General features: G+C 54.8%; 1 protein-coding gene across 1 annotated transcript in view; it reads right to left on the reverse strand.

Annotated features, from left to right (window-relative positions):
* Positions 1-20,093, reverse strand: part of ABCA13 (ATP binding cassette subfamily A member 13) — a 134,519-nt gene that overhangs the window by 107,147 nt on the left and 7,279 nt on the right. The window contains exons 2-6 of the mRNA XM_054571313.1: positions 14,467-14,560; positions 11,318-11,441; positions 5,096-5,250; positions 2,927-2,955; positions 1,020-1,183 (exon numbers count right to left, since the gene is read on the reverse strand). Of these exons, the coding sequence (XP_054427288.1) occupies positions 1,020-1,183; positions 2,927-2,955; positions 5,096-5,250; positions 11,318-11,441; positions 14,467-14,560 (566 nt within the window). The remainder of the gene's footprint in view (positions 1-1,019; positions 1,184-2,926; positions 2,956-5,095; positions 5,251-11,317; positions 11,442-14,466; positions 14,561-20,093) is intronic.

The following is a 20,093-nucleotide window of genomic DNA, read 5'->3' on the forward strand; positions in this document are numbered from 1 at the left end:
TTCTAAATAACTACGACTCAAAAAAGAAATCACTATAAATATTGGGAAATTTTTACTTAGAAATATTAGAAAGTGATGATAAAACTATGACGTATCGAAACGTGTGGACTATCCAAGCACCATCCACACCTTGCGCCCCACGCTCCTGTGCACAGCAGAGCCACCGGGGGCCTCGGGTGCATGCTGCAGCTGTGAGAGATGCCTTGGAGGCGGGAAGCAGGGAAGGGGCCCACCCAACTCTGGAAGTGGGCTCCAGTCATCAGGACAGAGAGCACCAGGGTCTCTTTTGGGGCAGGGGCCCTTCTAGCTCTGGCCTGTGATTGTTCTCACTGGTGACAGATAAAATAAGTCACAGTTAAAAATCAGAAAAGAATATGAACTTTCACAAATGAAATACCATATGCATATAACCAGTTCCCACAAAATGACTCAATTGGGGGGCGCAAAGACCATGTTGTTCAAACGGGAAGGCACCGTGGGAAGGGGCCCTGGCACAGGTGGCTCTTGGATAGCCAGGGGACAGATCCATCACGGCACCTGCGTCCCATGCACCAAATCACAGCAGCACGGAGAGACCTGAGCTGATCGGCTCTGGCGACATGTTGGGACTGCAGCCATCACTCACCAAGAAATTAGCTCAAATGAGTATATTCATGTCACGTATCCAATAGTGAAAAACTGAGAAATAACCCAAGTCCAATTACAAATTATCAAGAAAGTTATCGTAGACGGTAGGGTACCAACATGCAGTATTATCCGGTCATAAAAACGACCCTGGGAAGACTACAGGGACACAAGAAATGTTAATGATGTGATGTGAACAACATCGCTGCACTTCCATAACCTGTTTCTACAAGTAGATGAAGGATAGGTGGAGACACAAGGATTCTAGCCCTTTCGGGATGACATGGCTCTGGACTTTTTTTATATCAAATGATTACTCGGAGATAAATGGTTCCCACGACAAAGCGAGGAGGAAAACCCCCACACCTATCATTAGTTACTCCTCCCTCTCTTACTTCACAACTGCCTGGAGAAGGGGCGCTCCGCCGCGGAGGCCGGCCTCAGCGTGGACAGTGTTTGCGAGCAGCCTGGGCAGTGAAAGCAGAAAATCCCAGATCTGGGGCTGCTGGTGAAGGCTTTCCAACTTCGATATCACCTCCTCCGTCTTATTGAGATCTATCTGATAGAGAGAAAAATACCGAGAGTTTGTCTCTTTAGTTCTGATCAATTAAACTGATCGGGGGTGGGGGGCTGCAAAGGTGTAAGAAACTAGAGCCTCATGCAACAGAGTCTGCCGGATACGTTGTGTTTTGAACAGGTGAGACCTAAAAATGATTCTGTGAGGTTGGGTTCTTTGAATGTTGCGGCAGTATGGACTGGGAAAGACAGGGAAAGGTCTGCTTTTGCAACAAGCTGCCCCGATTCCTAAGATTGTGAGCAAGATCTTAGAAATAAGTGATGGGAGCTCAAACACGAACAAAACTGAACCACCTGCTGTAATCTTTTTTCTGTTACAGCAGCTGAACCCAGTCGTAAGCGAGGCACAATGTCCTCCGCACAAAAATCCCTAACACCCCCTCCGCCGCCCCCAAGGGGCTGTTTTCGTCGGCACCGCCACTAGAATTTTAGTCTGGAGAAAGGTAAATAAAAAATCACAGCTAAAAGAACATTTTGCCAACACGGACCAGATTTCTTTTCCTGGGGTGGGGGGCAGGATGAGACTTAGGGAAAGAAGATGCTCATTCTGTTGAGAAGCAGAAGCACTTTGTCCCAGGCCTTTGCCTGCGCGCAGCTGCGTTTGTTCTCGCGAGAGGCCGCGCCGTCACTCCCTCGTCGCCTTCCGTGTGCGTCGCCGCCCCAGGACCACGTGCCGCCATGTGTGCGGGACCTGGTTTTCCGGTACGCGGCTCCCGCCTCATGCTTGACCCCCACGACGCCCAGACTTGCACTTGCTTCTGTCAGCTGGCATCGCAGGTCGCGCTGCCCACGACGCAGCTCCCCACACGCACAGCCGCGCATGACAGTGCCCAGGCGGGGGGAGTAGGGAGCGCCCGCCAGACAGGCGCCGACGACCTTGCTGCGGCTCAGTTCACACCCCACCGGGCGTCCGCGGGAGCGCCGCCCGTGTCCCCACGTCATCCCTCCTTCCACAGGGGCAAATCATGCCCTGCTGACCGCTGGCCCACTCACGGAAACTGGACCCCGACGGCCTTTCCCCTAGTGTGTCCGTGCCTTTCCGGAGGAACAGGCCCCCCTCGCGGCCCCGGGACCGCCCGCCCCCTCAGCCCGGCCCAGGGGCGGCGCAGGCGCAGTAGCCGCGAGTTGACACTTGGACACCCGGTCCTCACGGACCCATTTCCAAAAAGCGCGGGGCCTAGAAATGTGGCCCAGCAGGAAGGAAAACCGAAGCGCCCACGGCGTGCGCGGCGTGACTTCAACCAATCAGACCCCGCCGTGGCGGGCCCCGGAGCTTCCTTCCGGGTGCCTGCTTCCTTCCGGTTCCTGCTTCTTTCCGGTTTCTCCTCTAAAATGACTCAAAGCCGAAGCTAGCCAGTCAGAGGCCCATTAGAATGAACAGATATGGACGACCCCTTCCTATCTCCATGTTTTCAAAGTGCGGGCCCCTTCTCTGGCCTATCTAAGGTCCCCTCCGGCCCTCCGCGGTTCCGGCCCATCCCTGGCACTGCACAGACCCGTTTCGTGCAGTCGGAGCTGAGCCCCAAGCAAGGGAGCGGGGCGGACAACGCAGGACGCAGCGCCAGCAGACGCCTATGACGTCAGGGCCACGCCCCCGGGCTCCCAGCGCGGGGCCCAGAGCCTCTGCCAGCTCATCTGCCGGGACTGCGCCTCCCCGAGCCCAGTGTTTCAACTCAAGCATCGCGTCTCCGAAGCTCTGGTTTCAAACATCTGTCATGGTACTTACTGTTAAAAAGTTGGAACCATCAGGGGCACCTACAATAGAGAAGATGCCAGGGATGTTAGTCCCATCAGCCATCGGGATGCATTTGCTGAGCGCCTGCTTGCGTTCCTGAATCAAACGGCTGGTCACTGACCTTCGCCCAAAACATGATCCCACCCCCGGTTGAGGAATCAACTGCCACCCTCGGTTTCCAAAGCACACTGATGTTAAATGAATCCCTGGAAAATGACTGGTAAATCAGATTTCAATAATCTGCAGAAAAAGTCTGTTATCAGTCTCTGATTCCACGGGCATTGTGAGCATCCGGGTCAGGACAGGCAATGGGAAAGAAAAAGAAAGAAAGGGGAAGGAATAAAATGGTTGAAGAGGAAAAGCGACACTGATTTTTCGACCTGGCAGGTGTCTACAGAGAATTGAAAATTGTTTGCTGTAGAAAACCCACAATTTCTTGTGAGTAGAGCAGGTTTTCTTTTACACATAGGCCATGGGACAAGGCTCAAACACTAGCAAATTGAAAACCAACCAGAGATCGATGTCCTCTCACAAAATTAGTTCTCCCTTTAATAGAATGTTGAAAATCTTACTTGAAAAGTAAACTTTATAAAAGTAGAATTGTTAATATACCAGCTAGGAATCAGCAACCAGAGGGGGAATAAAGGCAGGGTCCTTGCGTTACCACCTAACAAGGAACTGAGTGCAGGAGGCTAGAAGCAAAAGGGAAGCGAGTCTCACCCGTAAACTCAGCGTCCTGAGCTCAGTTTGATAGGTTTGCCAGGTGTCCCCAGCTTCACGAGCAAAAATAGCACTGGAGGAGGGGGGTCCTTGAGGCCGCCCTGAGAAAAGGGGCTTCTGTAACAATCTCACTAAGGGCCTTTACTGAGAAAGAAAGCCTTTGAGTTGTACATTATTCCCAAGATTTAGAAGGGGGAGAGAGAGGAGGGACCTAGAATCTGACTAAGGTATCTAACCCCTGAACCCCAACTCAAGTGTAGAGAACAAACTTACTAAGAAACTTACTAACAACTTTATTTTCTCTGGACATGGGGCATTTAGACTGGCTGGGTGCCTGCTTGCAGCTTTGTGCTCGTATGTGTATCACAAATAAATGTGCTACCTCCTTTCCACTATGTGTGTTTGTCTCTCATTGGAAACACTCTCTTGCGAGCGAGACAAGAACCCTGGCGGGCGGTGGGGGGCCTCCTGACTCGGGTCTCTCCTCATCTGTAACAGAATGATCCCATAAAAGTGCCTAAGGTAAGAATTTCACCCTTTGGCCTTTGAAGCCATTCTGGTCTTTTGGTGAGACCTCTGGTCCATTGTGAAATCTGCCCCACCTTTCTCTGTCCTGGACAAAGGTGCTGGTTTCTCTCTTAGAAACAATACACAACGCCACCTTCTTCATTCTTCTGCCAAACTTGTTATGCCACTTCCTTGCATGACTCCATACAGAGGAAAAAAAATTATATTAAAAAAAATTGGAAGCGGGTACTTAGGGATGCCAGATTTAGCAAATAAAAACATACTTAATACTAAAAAAAAAGTGTTGTTTACGTGAAATTCGAATTTATCTTAATGTCCTGTACTTTATTTGCAGCTCTGGGTGGGATTGTGTTTTAAGAAGGGAGGGGCAGGACCACTGAGACCCCAACATGGGGGTGAAGTTTGCAGGCCATACTGAGCTATGAAGGACAGGCAATTCCCAGCCCCTGCCCTTGAGGTCCAAACATCTAAGACCAGAATTGAAGTGTTACGAACATAGAAAGAGATGCCGGAAGGAAGAATCGAGGGATCAAGTTGTGTGTGTGTCAGATTTAAAAACAGAGGAAGAGGGAGTGAAAAAGGAAGCAGCAACAGAAGGAGGAGAAGGGGGAATGGAGGGAGGGGACCTGCGGAGGGAAGGCTGGGCTGCGGCCTCTCCGAACGCGGCGCCCGAGGTGCCGTCCCAGGCGGAGCGGTGGGATCTAGCTCTGCCCTCCCCAAGCCGCCCTGGGCGCTGGGGTTCCTACAGGGAGGGTGCGCCTTTTCTAAGAACTACGACAGCCGGGTGCCGTGAGGGGCCATTATGTAAACAGGACTTTAAGGGTTTAAGGGCACTGCGGGTCGCCGCAGCCTCCTGAGCCCGCCTGAGCCTGTGTCCAGCTGTGGGGCCGACAGTGGGAGAGGTTTACTTGCCTGGAGTCTTGGATCTTTCCACCCAAAGTCTTTGTAAGTGTGTCGCCTTGTCCATCACGTCACAGACTTCAGTGGCAAGGTCCTGCATGTCTTGTAGGAAGGCCAGGTCGCTGATGGTCCCGCGATGGCCGGCCGTGGTTCGGGACCCAGGCGAACTTAAGGCAAAGAGAATCGATACTGCCAATAGACCTCTTTACAGGAAGACGTGCCCTCAGCACTTTTAAGACTCGTGACACCAAACATCAGTTCGTTTTCAACTAACTGTGCACCCACTTCCGCTCCCACCGACTGCCCTTAGGAGCCCATGGTGCGCGGCAGGCATCCCGAATGGAAACCACCCTTTTCCAAACCTCGGCCTATGTAAAATCAGAGAGTCGTTCTCCATCCCTTTATCATCATCTGTGAAGTTCAACCATTTGATGTGTTTATTAGTCATGCCTTTCTTTTCTTTTCTTTTCTTTTTTTTTTTTTTTTTTTTTTTGTCATTTATCTTTCACACATTGCACCGCACACCCTGTGCGAGATGCTGGGACTAAACACCCCACGACCAGAGCAGCCGCCGCCGTCCCTGCCTGCGGAGGAGGCAGGGGATGAGGACACGGATATGCCTCTCAACTGCGGGCCAAAGTTAATGCCCGGAAGGAAATCAGTAAGACTCGATATGATAGGAAGCGAGTGGGAAAGTCTGTTGCAGGGACGGTGCTGTTGGGCTGAACCCGGAAAAACACAGGGGCCGGCCAGAGGGAAGAAAGGGGCTTGCAGTCCGGTCAGCGGGAGGCACTGTCAATGCCCAGAAGTGGTGGCTGCGGACAGGGAGGCTGTGGGGAATGTGCCCACCGGCCAAGCCCCAGTCACTGGGAACACCCTGCTCAGAGGCGGGGAGCTGGGGTGGGCCCCAGCGGGGCGGCCTGCTCTGGCTGCAACTGGGAGGCCGGCACAGAAGGACAGGGCAGGAAGGGGTGGCCAGTGGCCGAGTCAGGCCCGCCCCCAAAGGGGTCGGGCGGACTTTCAGTGACCTGGACAGACGTGGGGACTGTGAACCAGGCCTTGGATTTGCTGCCTCTCTGAGGCGGTGCTGACTGCTAGGCCTGGAGGGCCAGCGCCCAGGGACAGCGCGGGGCTGGCCAGGGTCGCTCCCACGTCTGCGCGTCTCACACCCCCGACCGGAGCAAGTCCTGGGAGCCACGACCACGGACTCCGGAGAGGGAACCTTGGAGGCCTGCAGGGTCGCGGGGGGAGGTGGCGCCTCCCCTGGGAGGGGAGGGGCTTGCGGGTGGAATCGGAGGCCTCGCTGAGCGCCGGGCTCGCCAGGCGCACTGGACGCCGAGCACAGAGGTCGGGGCGCTCGGCGGGGGCCTGGGGCTCAGGAGCGGGGACTGCGGTCGGCAGGGTGGCCCAGGCCATCGTCTCACTTTCTATCGGGAGGTTCGCTGTCTTGTTTACGTTTAGACAAAGCAGCGCTTCGTCACGTGCGTAAGCAAAACCACCTCCTTTTACTCGCCTTTAATTTTATTGTAGCTTTGAGCGATTTAACTACTAACAGACAATAACAGACAAAAGGTGCGAACAAGAACAGCCCCCTGAGCATGATCTCAAAAAGGAAATTTCTAGAAATAATGTAAATGCCCAGTTGTGAGAGGGAGGTTGAATGCGTGGCAGCACACGTCTTGAAAGGATTTCTTGTCGTCTTTAAAAACGGGGCTGCTAGCAGCCGCCTCCTGCGGACGTGGGCGGGTCCGCCTGTGCCTGCGACCGCGCCGCCTGCAGTGCCGCCCGCGGCCGCCAGGGGGCCGGGGTGTCGTTCTCTGCCTGGCCCCCCGGCGGTTCGCAGAGCGGCCGCCGACCGACCTCGGGGTGCGGGGAACACGCACGCTGTGATTCTGCTTGGAAAATGATGAAACGGGTGCGAGGAGAAGGGGGGGGATTTTCTTTTTTTTTTTGCTGTTAAACAAGAGAAAATGCACTCACAGACTTTAAAATCAGCTGTGCACCCTGCCTGTGTGTCTCATCTCAAATTCAGTGGGAATTTGTTTACTGAGTAAGAAACGCCAGATTCAAAATAACCTAAAAAGTTCTTTCAGAAGATGCTGGGAGCTTGTTAAAGGAACTAGGTGTCTATACTCAGTGTAACCAGGAAGAAAAAGGGGGGACGTGGGGGAAGTTTTTTCCTGATGAGAAAGTTATAGAGCCTGTTAGGTTTTTTAAATCCCAATGTCTTTACTTTGCGAATCAGAGAACACGGAGAAAGTGAAGTAACAGCTGTCGACAGGCAAATCCACCGTGAAATAACAACAAAGCTCCCACGAACGTTAATTTTCACCGCCTGTAATGAAGCCGGGACAGGCTCAACAAACGTTACTGCCGAACCGAGTAAATGCCAAGGCGCTGAGCGCGCAGCCCGCGGTCAGAGGCCGCGAGGAGCCCAGAGAATCCGAGAGCGCGCGCCGCACCCAGATCTCGCCTTGAAAAGGTGCCGCCTTCCCCGCGAGCGGGTCCGCGTTCCCAAAGCGCAACAAAAATTCGGTCATTGCCTCTGCCGTGACCGCGTCCGGAAAAATAAAAACCACCGTCTCGTAAAGGACCCCGGAAGGGGCAGGCGGAGAGGCACGTTCTCCCGCCTCCGCCCCCCAGGGCACGATCGGCGCGGCGGGGCCCAGGAGGGTCGCGACAGGCCCGGGGCCGCTCCGAGGGGGGTTCCCTGTGAGAGGGACGCGCGTCACGTCCTTTTTCTCACTCATATTTCCCAGGGGCCTCCCTGTGCTCCTGGGACAGGACTGAGAACTATCACTGAAATGAAGGTGTTCATGGCAGAAAAATGCACCGGAAATCTTGGATTAAATGTTGAGGGGAGAAAGAGAGGCTGCGAGAGAGACTGAGACCATGGCTGCGCCCCCCAGAGAACTCCCGGCACCGGGACGGGTTTCGGCGGAGAGCCGCTCCCCCCACCCCGCCCCACCCCGCCCCACCCCAGTCCGGCTCCTTCTCTGTCCTTTCCCCAGGGAACGGGAGGCGTTGCAAAGAGGAGGCAGAACAAAGAAGATTAGCTTGATCCGGAGCCAGAAAAGGCCGCTTGGCGGGTGACTGAACTTCCTTCTCAGCCCTCAGACCAGCAATGCCACCACTTTCTCACAGGGCCAGGACCCCGATGCAGAAAAACACACGACACCAAACAACATGTGCCCCGACAAAGAAGGAGGAAGGAAAACTGCATTTTCAGATGACATACGCACATCCGTAGAATATCCTGAGGCATATATGAAAAAGCCACTGGAACTGATTGTCCATATTTTCAAAAATGTAAAACAATACCAGAAAACATGAACTTCTTAGGAATAGATTTAACGAGGTGTATATAACTCTGAAAAACACAAAAAAAAATCTGAGAGAAATTTTTTAAAAACAGTTAAATGGAGAACTATATCATGCTCATTAGAACACTCAATGTCATTAAAATAGCAATTCTTTCCCAGCTCATCCACAGGCTCGATGCAGTCCCCGGGGACAGCTGGACACCCGTGTGCAAAGAACGGACCGCTTCCTCACGCCACACACGGACGTCAGCTCCTGTGGGACCACAGGCCCCCCTGCAGGATCTGAAACGGTAAAGTTCTTGGAAGGAAACACAGGAGTCAATCTTCACAGCCGTGAGTTAGGCAGAGCCTTTTAGACATGACTTCAAAAACACAGGCAGCAAAAGAAAAAATAAGTGTGACTTCATTAAAATTAAGAGCTGTGTGTTTCAAAGGACACAATTAGAAAATGAAAAGACAACCTAAAAGTGGAGAAAAATATGTGCAAATCATATTTTTGAACAAAACTGGTGCAAATATAAAACAAATAAAAAAATAACATCGCGCACCCAGTTTCCTATGTTCCAATGATGCACAAAGAGGGAGGCAGCTCGGACTGGGCTCCGGGGAGGGACCGGCCGCAGGGCTGAGCGCAGAGGGAACGCCTGGGCCGCCTGTTGGGCGTCGCTCACAGCTGTGCACGCTTAATTCTGTCTCAAATGCCAGTCCTCCTCGATGTCAGAGAAGCCTTGTAATAAACAAGGGTCAGGCTCTTCGCTGCTTTGGACGGAGAAAGAGGATTCTGCTACTTACAAAGAAGCTGGCCCCGGAATAGGGAAAATTATGAAATAGAAACAGGAATAATAGAGTGAGATATAAAATGGCAATGCCATCGTCAAGCTGCCAAATTGCTAAAATCGAGCGGGCTGAGGCACGAGAAAACGATTCTGTTCTGGGAACTTAAACATCAGAACCCTGCAGTCCTCGGTCAATGCCTGGAGGTCCACCAAACCCTCAGATAACCCTTTGATTACCCCCTGAAGGGCTGGGGAAAGAACCTTCACATATCCAGACCACCTGACATCATCATCCAGGCCATCAGTCACCTATGGGCGCGGTCTCGGACCAATCGGAGGCTAAGAATGCAGAACTGATTCATCTCAAGAAGGTACCCCATAGAGTGAGCACCCTCAGCCTTTCTTTCTTCTTCAAAACACCCTGGGTGTTGCCTAGTTGTGTTTCTGGTTGCAAACCCTAAGGCCCTCGAATAAATTTTTATCATTTCTTCCTAACATGACTCTTCTTGAGCTTGTCCAACACAGACTATAGAGCTTGGAAGACAGTCTAAGCAGAGTCTAAAGAGTTCAAAGCAAACCAAGAAACCACGAGACGCGGCAGCCACAGGCCCTGCACAAATGCGGGAGAAGCAGGCCGTCGGCCCGGAGGCGAGGACACGGAGACGGGGCGCACTTGAGAATAAAATAAAGTAAAACAAAAACAGTGATGAGAGCAAAGTGGTGAGCATAGGAAACAACCGGGAATGGTGATAAAGAGAACATTTTGAGGGGGGAGAGTGAAAAACCACTCGGCCCAGGCCAGAGGGAAAGCCCCAGACTCGAGAACGAGGAGCGTCCACGCAGCGGGCCCTGCGGCCCCCTCATATCTCCAATGGGGCGCATTCACGCCACAGGGCACCTCCAGTTTGCTTGTGTGCTGCTGGTAGGCTCCCCTTGGACCAAATCGGAATGCTTCCTGACGCTGTGAGGCCACCGTTCAGCCTGCAATCAGCAGTGATCTGCATTTTAGCACAGAAACCCCCCTGTGAGAGCTAAGGGCAAGATCCGTAACCACAGCAGGAAGGAGGAAGTGGATTTTCAGAATCGTAACCGAGGTCCAGGTCCGATGAAATTCAGGATCTCTGCCCCGAGTCAAGTTTCTCCAGGCTATTATAAAGGGCGTGGAAATCCCCAGACTAAATTAGCTGTGATAATGCTTCAATAGACTTGAAATGGAAACCAGCTTTCAGGTATTTGTGCACTGAGACAAAGGGATCAGAAGGGGGATGTTTACTTGCGGCCTTGAGAATCGGCTGAATTCAAACCCAGCGAGACAGGCCCGGTCGCTTGGCCGGGCCCGAAGCCAGAGGCGAGCCTGCCCCTGCGGGGACGCCTCCGGGTGCCGGTCCCACCCTTCCCTCTCCCTCGCTCCCCAAGACTTCCCTGTGTTGCATCTTGCATTTCTCCCACCTCGGCCTTAGGCCTGCCAGGCGGGGAGGCATTTCGCCCTGGCCTGCCTGTCAGTCACAGCCCGGCGAGGCTCCCGGCTGTGACACAGACCACGGCTCTCGGCAGGCGGGGCGAAGCACGGCCACCAGGCCTGTGTCACATCCCTGCGTCGCCGCAGAGTGAAGGAGGGTGTAGAGGCAGAGAAACGTGGGCCAAAAGGGCCAGTTAGCTCCTGGCGTGGAAAAACGTGCCCTGTCATTACAGCCAGAGCACTGAGGACATGCCGCAGAGGCCAAGGGGGTGCTGTGCACCGGCCAGAGGCTGCAAGTGCCGTCTCTAATCCTCTCGACGCCTGAAGCAGGGACGTGAGAAACGGAGGTTCGGGGAGGTTAAACACTGTGCCCCAAGTCCCGGCACTGAAACGGACTGGGCCAGTGCTGCTCGGGCCTGAGGCCCAGCTCTTCCCTCTGGAGCAGCGCTGAAATTCCGAGCAGGGAAGGGGTACAGGCAAGGCCGGGACGGGAGTGCTGCTCAGCCTCGGCCCTTCTAGTCTTCTCAGAGAGAGTTTCCTCGGCTTTCCTTTTCCTTGTGACTCTGCCTGCTGCGCCTGTCATGACCTCTGGCCTGTTCCCAATTACTGAGGCTTCGCGAGAAGCACCGTGCCCCTGTTCCCCGTGACTTCCGAAAAGGATGCTTGCGTTTCTTACCGGAAATGGTGGTCCGCGGCCCCCACGTAGCTGCGGTTCCTGCATTTCGCCCCGGTGTTGCAAAGAAGGCTTCGGACGAAGGGGAAGACGCCCCGGCTGGGCAGGTCCCGGGGCTGCAAATAACCTGGGTGTGGGCACAAGGGGGGAATGTGTCCGCACAGCTGCTGGCAGAAAGGGAGCCCCCGCTGAGTCAGAACGAGAATGGTAATGTGAATGGTGGCGTCGTGCTCTTGCATAATTAACCCTGCTATTCGTGTAAAGGAGCTGAACACTCAGTTAAGAAAAAAAGAACACAAAAGAAAGGAAAAGGAGAGAGAGAGAGAGAGAAAGAAGGAAGGAAAGAAGGAAAGAGAGAGGAAAAGGGAAGGGGAGGGGCGGGGAGGGGGAAGCCTCTCTCTCATCCAGCAGCACCCCCACGCTCGGGGCTCCCAGCACAGGGGTTCTGGGCGGTCCAGCCAAGTGACTCGGAGAGGGCAAGCCGGGCGCAGAAAGAAGAATACATACCTTTTATCCTCTCATATACAAATTTAGGGATTTTGAGTCTGGGCAAAATTGTGAAGTCTAATATACCTTGGATTCTTAAATGTTTAAGTGTAGTTGCCCAAGATCATATAAAGCAAAGAAGTTTAGGAAACATGGACAGGACCCAGGACCCTAGGTTTCAGGACAAATGTGTCAATAAGCCATTTCCCTGAGTAAAGTGCTGCTCACACCCCGCCCCCGCTTCATATACACCCCTCCCCGCCCCGCACCCCACTCCCCGCCCTCCACACCCCAGGGGGCGAGAACAGCCAGGACGCTGAAGCCACAGGCCGCTCAGAAGTGACCCCTCCAACACCGTGGAGCTCATGGCGAAGACCATGACGTCTGCCCTGCTCCTACCGCGCCTCTTGCTGGGGCTGGGAGATGACCTTACCCTCTGGGGCTTGGAGACCCTCTGTGCTCGGAATTCAGCACAATCGTTTGTACAAAGAAGACACTCTCTTGACATTTAACAAATTAATCAATGAATTAGCAAATGATGGAATGAGTGAATGACTGAAAAATAAATAAACCAGCTTTTCAGCTAACGGAGCGAAAGAAGTGCTTAGCTCGCCCGGCTGAGGGCAGAAGGGCAGGAGACCAAAGAGGGGCGTGGGTCGCGTCCCAGCCAGTGACAAAAGGCACGTCGCCCTCCAGCGGCCGCTCCCCCAGGGACATGTCAGGGGCGGCGGTCACAGCACAGTGGCCAGGGTCAGAGATCAAGGGCTCTGTCCTGGAAGCACGTTGCCGCCACGACTGAAGATGCAGCACGGCCACATCAGGCCACCTTGGGACAGCTAGAGAGTGACAGCAGAACCAGACGCGGCAGGTCACCCCCGCCGTGCCGCTGAGCTGGGCCTGCGCTCACGGTTGGTTTTCCCGGGGTCCTCAGGGCAGGCCCCGAGGCAGGCCCAGCCTCCTGTCTTCACAGGAAAGAGGCTCTGGAAGGCGAGGCCCCTGTCCACGCTGCACAAGACAGAGGTCGAGGTGCAGTTCTTCGAGGAGGTCGGCTCCTGGATCCTTTGAGACTCAGACAAAGCCTCCTCCTCCCTAAAAACGCTTATTGCATGGTCCTGTGAGACACAGCCCCGGGGTCTCCCTCAGCCACTCGGCTGGTCAGATCCGCACAAACGCTGAAGGAATGGGGGTGACCTTCTCGGACAAGGAACGTGAGCCACCCTTCCTGCCTGGCAGGGCTGAACTAACACACACCACATTGTACTGGAGGCTTAAAGCCCTATTATTTACAACTAAATCACCCAAACGTACTGTTGGCCACTCTTAACCCCGGTCTTCCCTCAGCCCGACGTGCTGTGCCGTCCGCTTGGGGCATGAGAGCCGCCCCCGCCGGCTCCCCCTCCCGCAGCCTCCGGGTCGCGCCTCCCTGCACAGCAACAGAGAGAGCGTCGGCCTGACTGCGCGTCTCGTTGCCACCTGCCTGCAGCCTTCCAGTGGCTCCTCTGCGTCTCCTGGGCGTTCACCGCCCTCGGGGTGACAGCCTCCGTTGACCTGGCCCTGCGACATCTCCGGTCGCATCTCTGCTCCTTAGTCCCAGTGACTTCTCTTCGTGGGCTGCCCCGTGGGGTCTGCCCGCCCAGGTCGTTCCCCCGCCCCCGCGTTCTGTGGTCTCATGAAGTCCCTCCGAAGCCTTTCCCTACAGCGGATTTGCTGCCTCCCCTACACGTTCCCGCGGTCCCCGGCGTGGCGCCCCGTGGCGGCGCTGCTCCCAATGTGTGGCAATAGTCTGGCCCTGCAGCGACTTCTGTGACAACAGAGAAAACGCCTGTCCAGCACTCTGTCCTCCGCTGGGCCTGGGGCACAGAGGCACACGGTACATACTCGCCAAATGACCAGATCAGTGAATTCCCTACCTCGGATAGCGACGTGCTGTGTTAGATAAAGCCCATCCCTTAAGGACCCTTCCGTCACGTCACACGTCCAGCGTCAGCCACATTAGCGGCGTTCCGAGGGCCATGCGTGTGCCAGGAGCACCGCCGGCCTTCACCGCTCCAGGCGGGACGCGGCCGGGCGCGGCCAGGCGAGCCGGGCCGTCTTGCGGGCAGAGCTCCTGCAGCAGCGGGAGTCATCGGCGGCGGTTCATCGGAGCTGCCCACCGCCGTCCCCGTCCCCGTCCCCGTCCCGCTGTCGACGCCCCCACCGTCTCCCTCAGCAGCATCGCCGGCTCCACCGTCACCATCCCCAGCGTCATCCCCAGCGTCCCCGTCCCGTTGGCAACACCATCGTCGCCCTTTCCATCGTCCTCCCCATCGCCGTCATCTTCACCGCAGCCGCCGCCGGCATCGCGCTCGTCCGCTGAACCGCCGCCTCCCTGTCTCCCTCCCTCTCCACTCCCTCTGTTCATAAGGGCACGTATGCCCGCACCCACCGCAGGCCGCCCAGTTAGAAGGACGCGTCCATCGGCTACGCCGAGCCAACCCGCGGCCACTATCCCTAAGGGGACACGTGTGAACCGGAGCCCGCGGGCACGCGCCCCGGAGCCGCAGCTGCCGTGCTGCCCCCAGGACCCCAGCCGCGACCCCAGCCGCGCGCCGCAGCCCAGAGCCCCTAGAGGCGGGGGAGGGGGCCTGCACCGCGTCTCCAGAGACTCGCTGCGCAGTGAAACTTACAGTTGTCCCTCTGCCTGGGAGGCTCTTGGAAGCGCAGCACCATCAGGATCATGAAGAGGGTGCACGGCCAGAGGAACTCAGCGAGGGACAGGACCTAGGGCGTTGTCAGCAAATAAATAAAATCAGCGCTGGGAAAATCGCAGCACGTCGGGCCATCTCCATCTCTGGAAAATGGCTCGCCGGCCGCTCCCCCCACCCCCGCGGCTCTGCCCACGAGGAGGTCACCTGTCATCACGTCCAGACCCTGGAGGTGTCACCCCTCGTCCTTCCCCCTCCAGCCCTGGCTTCTGCCCCTTGCCTCTTGCTCCACATATTGATTGAGGGTGGACTTTGTGACACTGGACATTAAAAAATAAATGGCTGCATTCCAACAAGTTAACTGCTTTGATTTTCCTAATCTCTTTAACATTCCTGACTTTTCCATCCAAACAGCTATTCTGCCCGAGCTGAGGGGGGACGTGGCCACTTTCGTGTTAGGAATATTTCTCGTGTTGCCACATGAGGCTCAAAGCTAACACCCTACCAACTGAGTAATATTTTTACCAAACGGATAGTCCATAATTCACACTGTTCTGCCAGGGAAGTTTTTTACATGTACATAGTGTTTCTATTGAATTTTCTTGAGATTGAAACAAACCCCTAAAACTCGGGTTGCTGGAGTCAAATCTCTTGACACAAACCACAAAAGCGCTGCCCGTAAAGACTGTAATAACGTGCATAATTCTGAATTTTCAAAGTTGAAAGAAGGGGAACTGCCATCGCTACGTGGAATGTAATCACTGGGGACAGAAACTCCGTCGTGAGGAACAACTGCGCAGTGAAGAACTCATTCCTAGACGGTGCTGCATCGCCTGACCCACGTCTTTACAGCAGCCATGTGCTCCCCTGGACCCCCCCCCCAACCCCCATCACTGTACAAACGCGAACGGCGTTCCGCGAGGCACGAAGACCTGAAAACCCGCAGGCCGGGACGGTGAGCCTGCTCGCCCGCACGGAGGAGGGCGCCTCACCCTCCCGGCCCCCGGGCCGCGGTGCCCTGGAGCTACATGCACGGCGGCCGCTCAGCACCTTCGCTCCGGACCGTCACTCCCCGCCCGTCTCAGTGCTCCCGGAAACTCCAGCAAACGCATCTCCCAGGACCGGGCGGGGAGGCGGCCAGGACGCATGGAGACAGAACATGGAGAGGAAAGAATGTTCGGTCCAGTTCCCATTAAAGCAGGAGGCACCCGCTTTGGATCGTTCGCGTCTGTCCTGGGCAGGGAGCGCAGCACTGAGTGCAGCTGTCGGAGGGAGCCCTGCAAGGGGGCCCTTCCTCCTCGCGATGGGAGACTGCGGGCGAGGCCGCCCTCCGGGGCCACGCGTCCTGGGTCAGAAAGGCCGAGGCCCCTCCCTCGGGCCACAGCCGCTCTGGTCAGGCTCTGCCACAGATGCCTCGCCGCCTGGGCCACGGCGGGGGCGGGGGGCAGGGCAGGGCTCCTGGGTTCATGCTGGATGAACAGAAACATGCAGAATAGAAACTAAAATGGTGCCTGATACCATGAAGAGGAACTAATACACTTTTTTGTTTTTTCAATCTTTAATGAGATATAACTGTTTTTCAGACAAAGAGGTATACAGAGAACAGAAAATGGTTTATAAACCCAACTTTGATACTATAAATAAGTAACTATGTGTGTGGTTAGGAAACGCAAAAAGAACAGAAGAAATACAGTCAATCCCCCCAAAATTAACTCCCTGAACAGGGTCTTTATTTCATTTCCAAAGCACACACATAAGCGTAACTGATGCGTTTGGAATCCATCGTTCACGGCGGCACTTACTGTCTTGCCTCTTGTTTTCAAAGACGACATAACAGCCACCATAGGGTTTAATTTACTGAGCCGCCACCTAATTATGGGAATGGCTACAGTTTCTGTCTGGGGCCAGCGCTTTCACGAGCTTTCCGTGTGTCGGGCTTCTGTGGGGGTATCGGTGAGGCAGGACCGCTAAACGAGATGACGGAGTCAAACCGGACGTGATTTTTAATTTGAATTTTTAATTGGGGTTCATATAACAAAATGCCCTCACGGACGGCCAAGCCGGTCATCATTCGCTCCGATCGCACCCGACATGGGTGAAGTTTTAAATCTAGTCAAAGTTTTGCCAAACTGATAGTCAAAAAGTAATAATGACATTTCTTTCATTATGAAGATCAAGTATTTTTTTCAGTCTGTTTTAATGTATTTCTATTAACTCCCTATTCTCCTCGTGCCCATTTTTTTTATTATTTTGTAAATCATTGTTTCCCGCTCTTGTTTCTCTTTCTTTAAAAAAGGACTCAGCTCTTTGTGGATTGCAAATATTTTTTCCCATTTCTTCTTTGCCTTTTTATTGTCTAAATCTCTTATGCAATCATTTTTCCACCTTTTTATTTGCTGCATCTGTGTGGTTCCACCTCCCCCCCCCCATGAAGGCCTTTCAACAACCTTGTCAAGGCCAAAAGAAAATGGTCACAGCTGTAAAATTACAAACGGTCATCAGTCCCATCAGAAAATCAATAGCAAGTCTCCAGTTTCAAATGTAGAAACACCGTTCAAGAAATTTAACTCTACATCCTAGCATTAAGAAGTTTCCCTGAACATACTGAAAAAAAATTAGTGCTCCAAACCTCAACAATGGTTTTTTGCTTACAAGCCAACCACTCACCCCTCTAAAAAGCACCTGGAAGAAAAACGTCTTCTCTTGTTTTAGACCTGAAACTGCCGCATTCAGAGGAAAGCAGGGACCCGCCCAGCCTGCTGGTCACTGCCCTTTGTCCCGGGCCTTTCAGCAGGCCTTTCCCTGCAGGCGCTCAATGCGGCTTTATCTTTCTCATCTCATTTTTGTGTCTTGTTTTTCTTCTCTCCAGTCATTGTTACCCTCGAATCTTGCTTAACGTTGTTGATCTTACCCATGTCACACGGGAACACTTTCTGGTTAAATTTGGTGCTTCCCCGCGCCCCCCGCACCTGGCCCGCCCCCGCCCCGGGAGGGCCTGCCCCGCAGCAGGCAGGGGCCCTGGCCCCCGCTGTCCAAGGGCGGCCGAGTGGACGCCGCTGCGGGCCCTGCCCTCCAGAAAAGCTGTCTTCAGCGCTCACACAACGCTGACACCGCCCCGAGGACCAGAGGCTCCCCCCCTCCCAGCGCAGGGGACGCGAGGAGCCCCCAAACTGCACCCTGCGTGTCACCTCCCGCGGGCGCCCCGCCTCAGTTCCTGCGGCGGCCGCAACAGCCCGGCCCGGGGGAGGCCTCGGCGATCCACCCCCCACCTGTTCACACGAAGAAGGCCCCGGGTGGGCGGCACGTGGGGACCCCCTCAGGGGCTTCTTCTCCCAGACAGGAAGGGGTGGGGGGAAAGAAGTCAGGGGACAGAGAGGGAACACTTGTCTTTAAAAAAAAAAGTCAAAAAGTCAGTTTCCAGAGCAGATCAGACACCCGCACGCACGTGGCTCAGTCCTAACAGCCCCAGGCCCGCAGGGCGGTCCCGATGCCCCCACTGGCAGCCCCCGCGTCCCCTTGTCTCCTCCTCCTGGCCGGAGCGTTGGGAAGGCGCGGAGGGCAGGACGGAAAAGCACACAGACCGTGAGCGGGAAGGCTGATTCTGTGGGAGAGACTGCTAGGGCTTCAGATAAGAATGTGGGAAAAACCCAGCATCGGGAGGACAATTTCCTCAGCTCAGCGGTGCGAACACGGTATGAGGCACGTAACAGCATTTCAAAGGACGGCCGAGAGCCCAGCGTGTCTAATAGTGACGGCTCCTCACCGCGGGTGGGTGCCCCCCGCATCATCCCAGCCTGCCCTCCTGCGAGGGAAAATTGGCAGCTGCAGAATCGGCTCAGGGGCCACTCCAGCTGGAGCAGAAGTAAAACTGGGCTCGGGCAACGGGAAAGAAAGTGCAGGATGAACATACCACCTGGGCTGAGCTGTGCAAGGATGACTCAGGTTAAGAGAAAAAGCAAACCAGTTATCTAAACATTCTGGAGAGAAAAAACAAACAAAAAGCAAGCCAAAGACAGTCCCCGAGCACGACTGGCAAAGAAACAACTCAAATCAAATAAAGAGTTTGTTTTTCCAACTGTTTCATAAGGAAGGACAATGTAATAAGAACATATACTCAGAAAACAAGGGCTCAAAAAAAGATGATAAATAAATGAAAAGAGAGGTTGCAGATCTAAGGGAAAAAATGTAAAAATCACTGGAATTCTAAACGAGTTAGGAACCGCAAAAAGAGGAGGCACCGGTCACGTGCGAAGCTCCGCACGAGAGAAAGAGTTTGCGACGACAACAGTGATTTACAAAGCCAATTTTAAAAGCAAATATATTAACACAGAAGAGCTAATATACTCTCAGCACAAAGGCTGTGCACCGTAAGGAAGACGGGTGGGCAGGAAAGGACAAAGGGGCCAAACCCAGGGGGGCGGGGAGGGTCTGACTTTGGGGGGCGGGCACACGTCGGACCAGACAGAGCAACGTGCACTTGGAACCTATGTAATCTTGTTAACTAAGGTCACCCCCATAAACGTCACTTGAAATTTTAATTAAAAATACCAATAAAATAAAGTGTTACCTAAAAAAAGTGGGACGATCAGCCGCAGACCGGAAGGGCTTACCTCGCCCTGTGGGACCCACGGCAGAGTGTCTAGAACACATGCACAAGCAAGCGCGTCAATGAGAAGGAATAACCCTCAGAAGACAGAAGACACGCGCCGGCCAGAGCCCACGAGGGGCCCTGCGAGCACGTGAGCACGTGAGCAGCAGGTGCTCCAGCTCGGCTGCGCGGGCGGGGGCGCGAGAGCAACCCCGGCGGGGGGCCGTTTCACACACACCAGTTTGGGGAAAAGGATGAGCCGACACCAGCCAGTGCCATTGAGGCGGGGGGTCAACGGGGCGCGTAGCAAGCAGCCCCGCGGGGTCAGAGGAGCTGAGGTTACAAATGCTGGGCCTCCGCGTCCAGCAACCACGTGAGAAGTAGAGCCACATTGATCCACTGTATTAGACTGGCGCTAAGCTGTAAAAAATGTTCCGCCGAATATTTAGTGGCTGGAAAGGTGAACCCTTCAGACGTCTGCTCAAGACTGCTTGCGATGGCACTATTTGTGAGTGAAAAAACGTGTGCAAGTCATGCAAAGAGGGCCAATGGTTCAACACACGGTGGCGTGCAGGAGCAGTAAACACAGCGGGCTCGCCCAGTTCTTCGTTGAGAAGCGTGCCCTGGCGTCAGGCACTGGGGGGCCCTCGGCCGCGGGGGCGCGGGGCGCTGCTGAGAGGCGAGGGCAGCGGCCGGCGGCAGGCCTTCCCGGGGTGCGGGCGGCCCGCCGCGCGTCCCTGCAGCTCTGCGCCCGCGTTGACGGGCTCTCGTCCGTCCTCTCCTCCACCCTCGACAGCCGGCAAGGGGCCGCCTGCCCACTGGGGACCGAGGGCGCAGCGTGGCCCGTGCCCTTGAAGGAGCCTGTGGTGGGACCTGGGCCGAGTCCCAGGCCTGCGGGGGAGGTAAGCACATTCCCGTCGGCTTGAACAGGTGTCACACAGACTGAGCTTACACCCACTTCGTAATCCTCCAAGCTGCTTGGGGGGCAAGTGGTTTTGGTTGCAACTGAAAACCACAAAGA

This window comes from Pteronotus mesoamericanus, unplaced genomic scaffold (genome assembly GCF_021234165.1).
Source record: "Pteronotus mesoamericanus isolate MK-2021 breed Mesoamerican mustached bat unplaced genomic scaffold, CSHL_Meso_final contig_220, whole genome shotgun sequence".
NCBI classification, from domain to species: domain Eukaryota; kingdom Metazoa; phylum Chordata; class Mammalia; order Chiroptera; family Mormoopidae; genus Pteronotus; species Pteronotus mesoamericanus.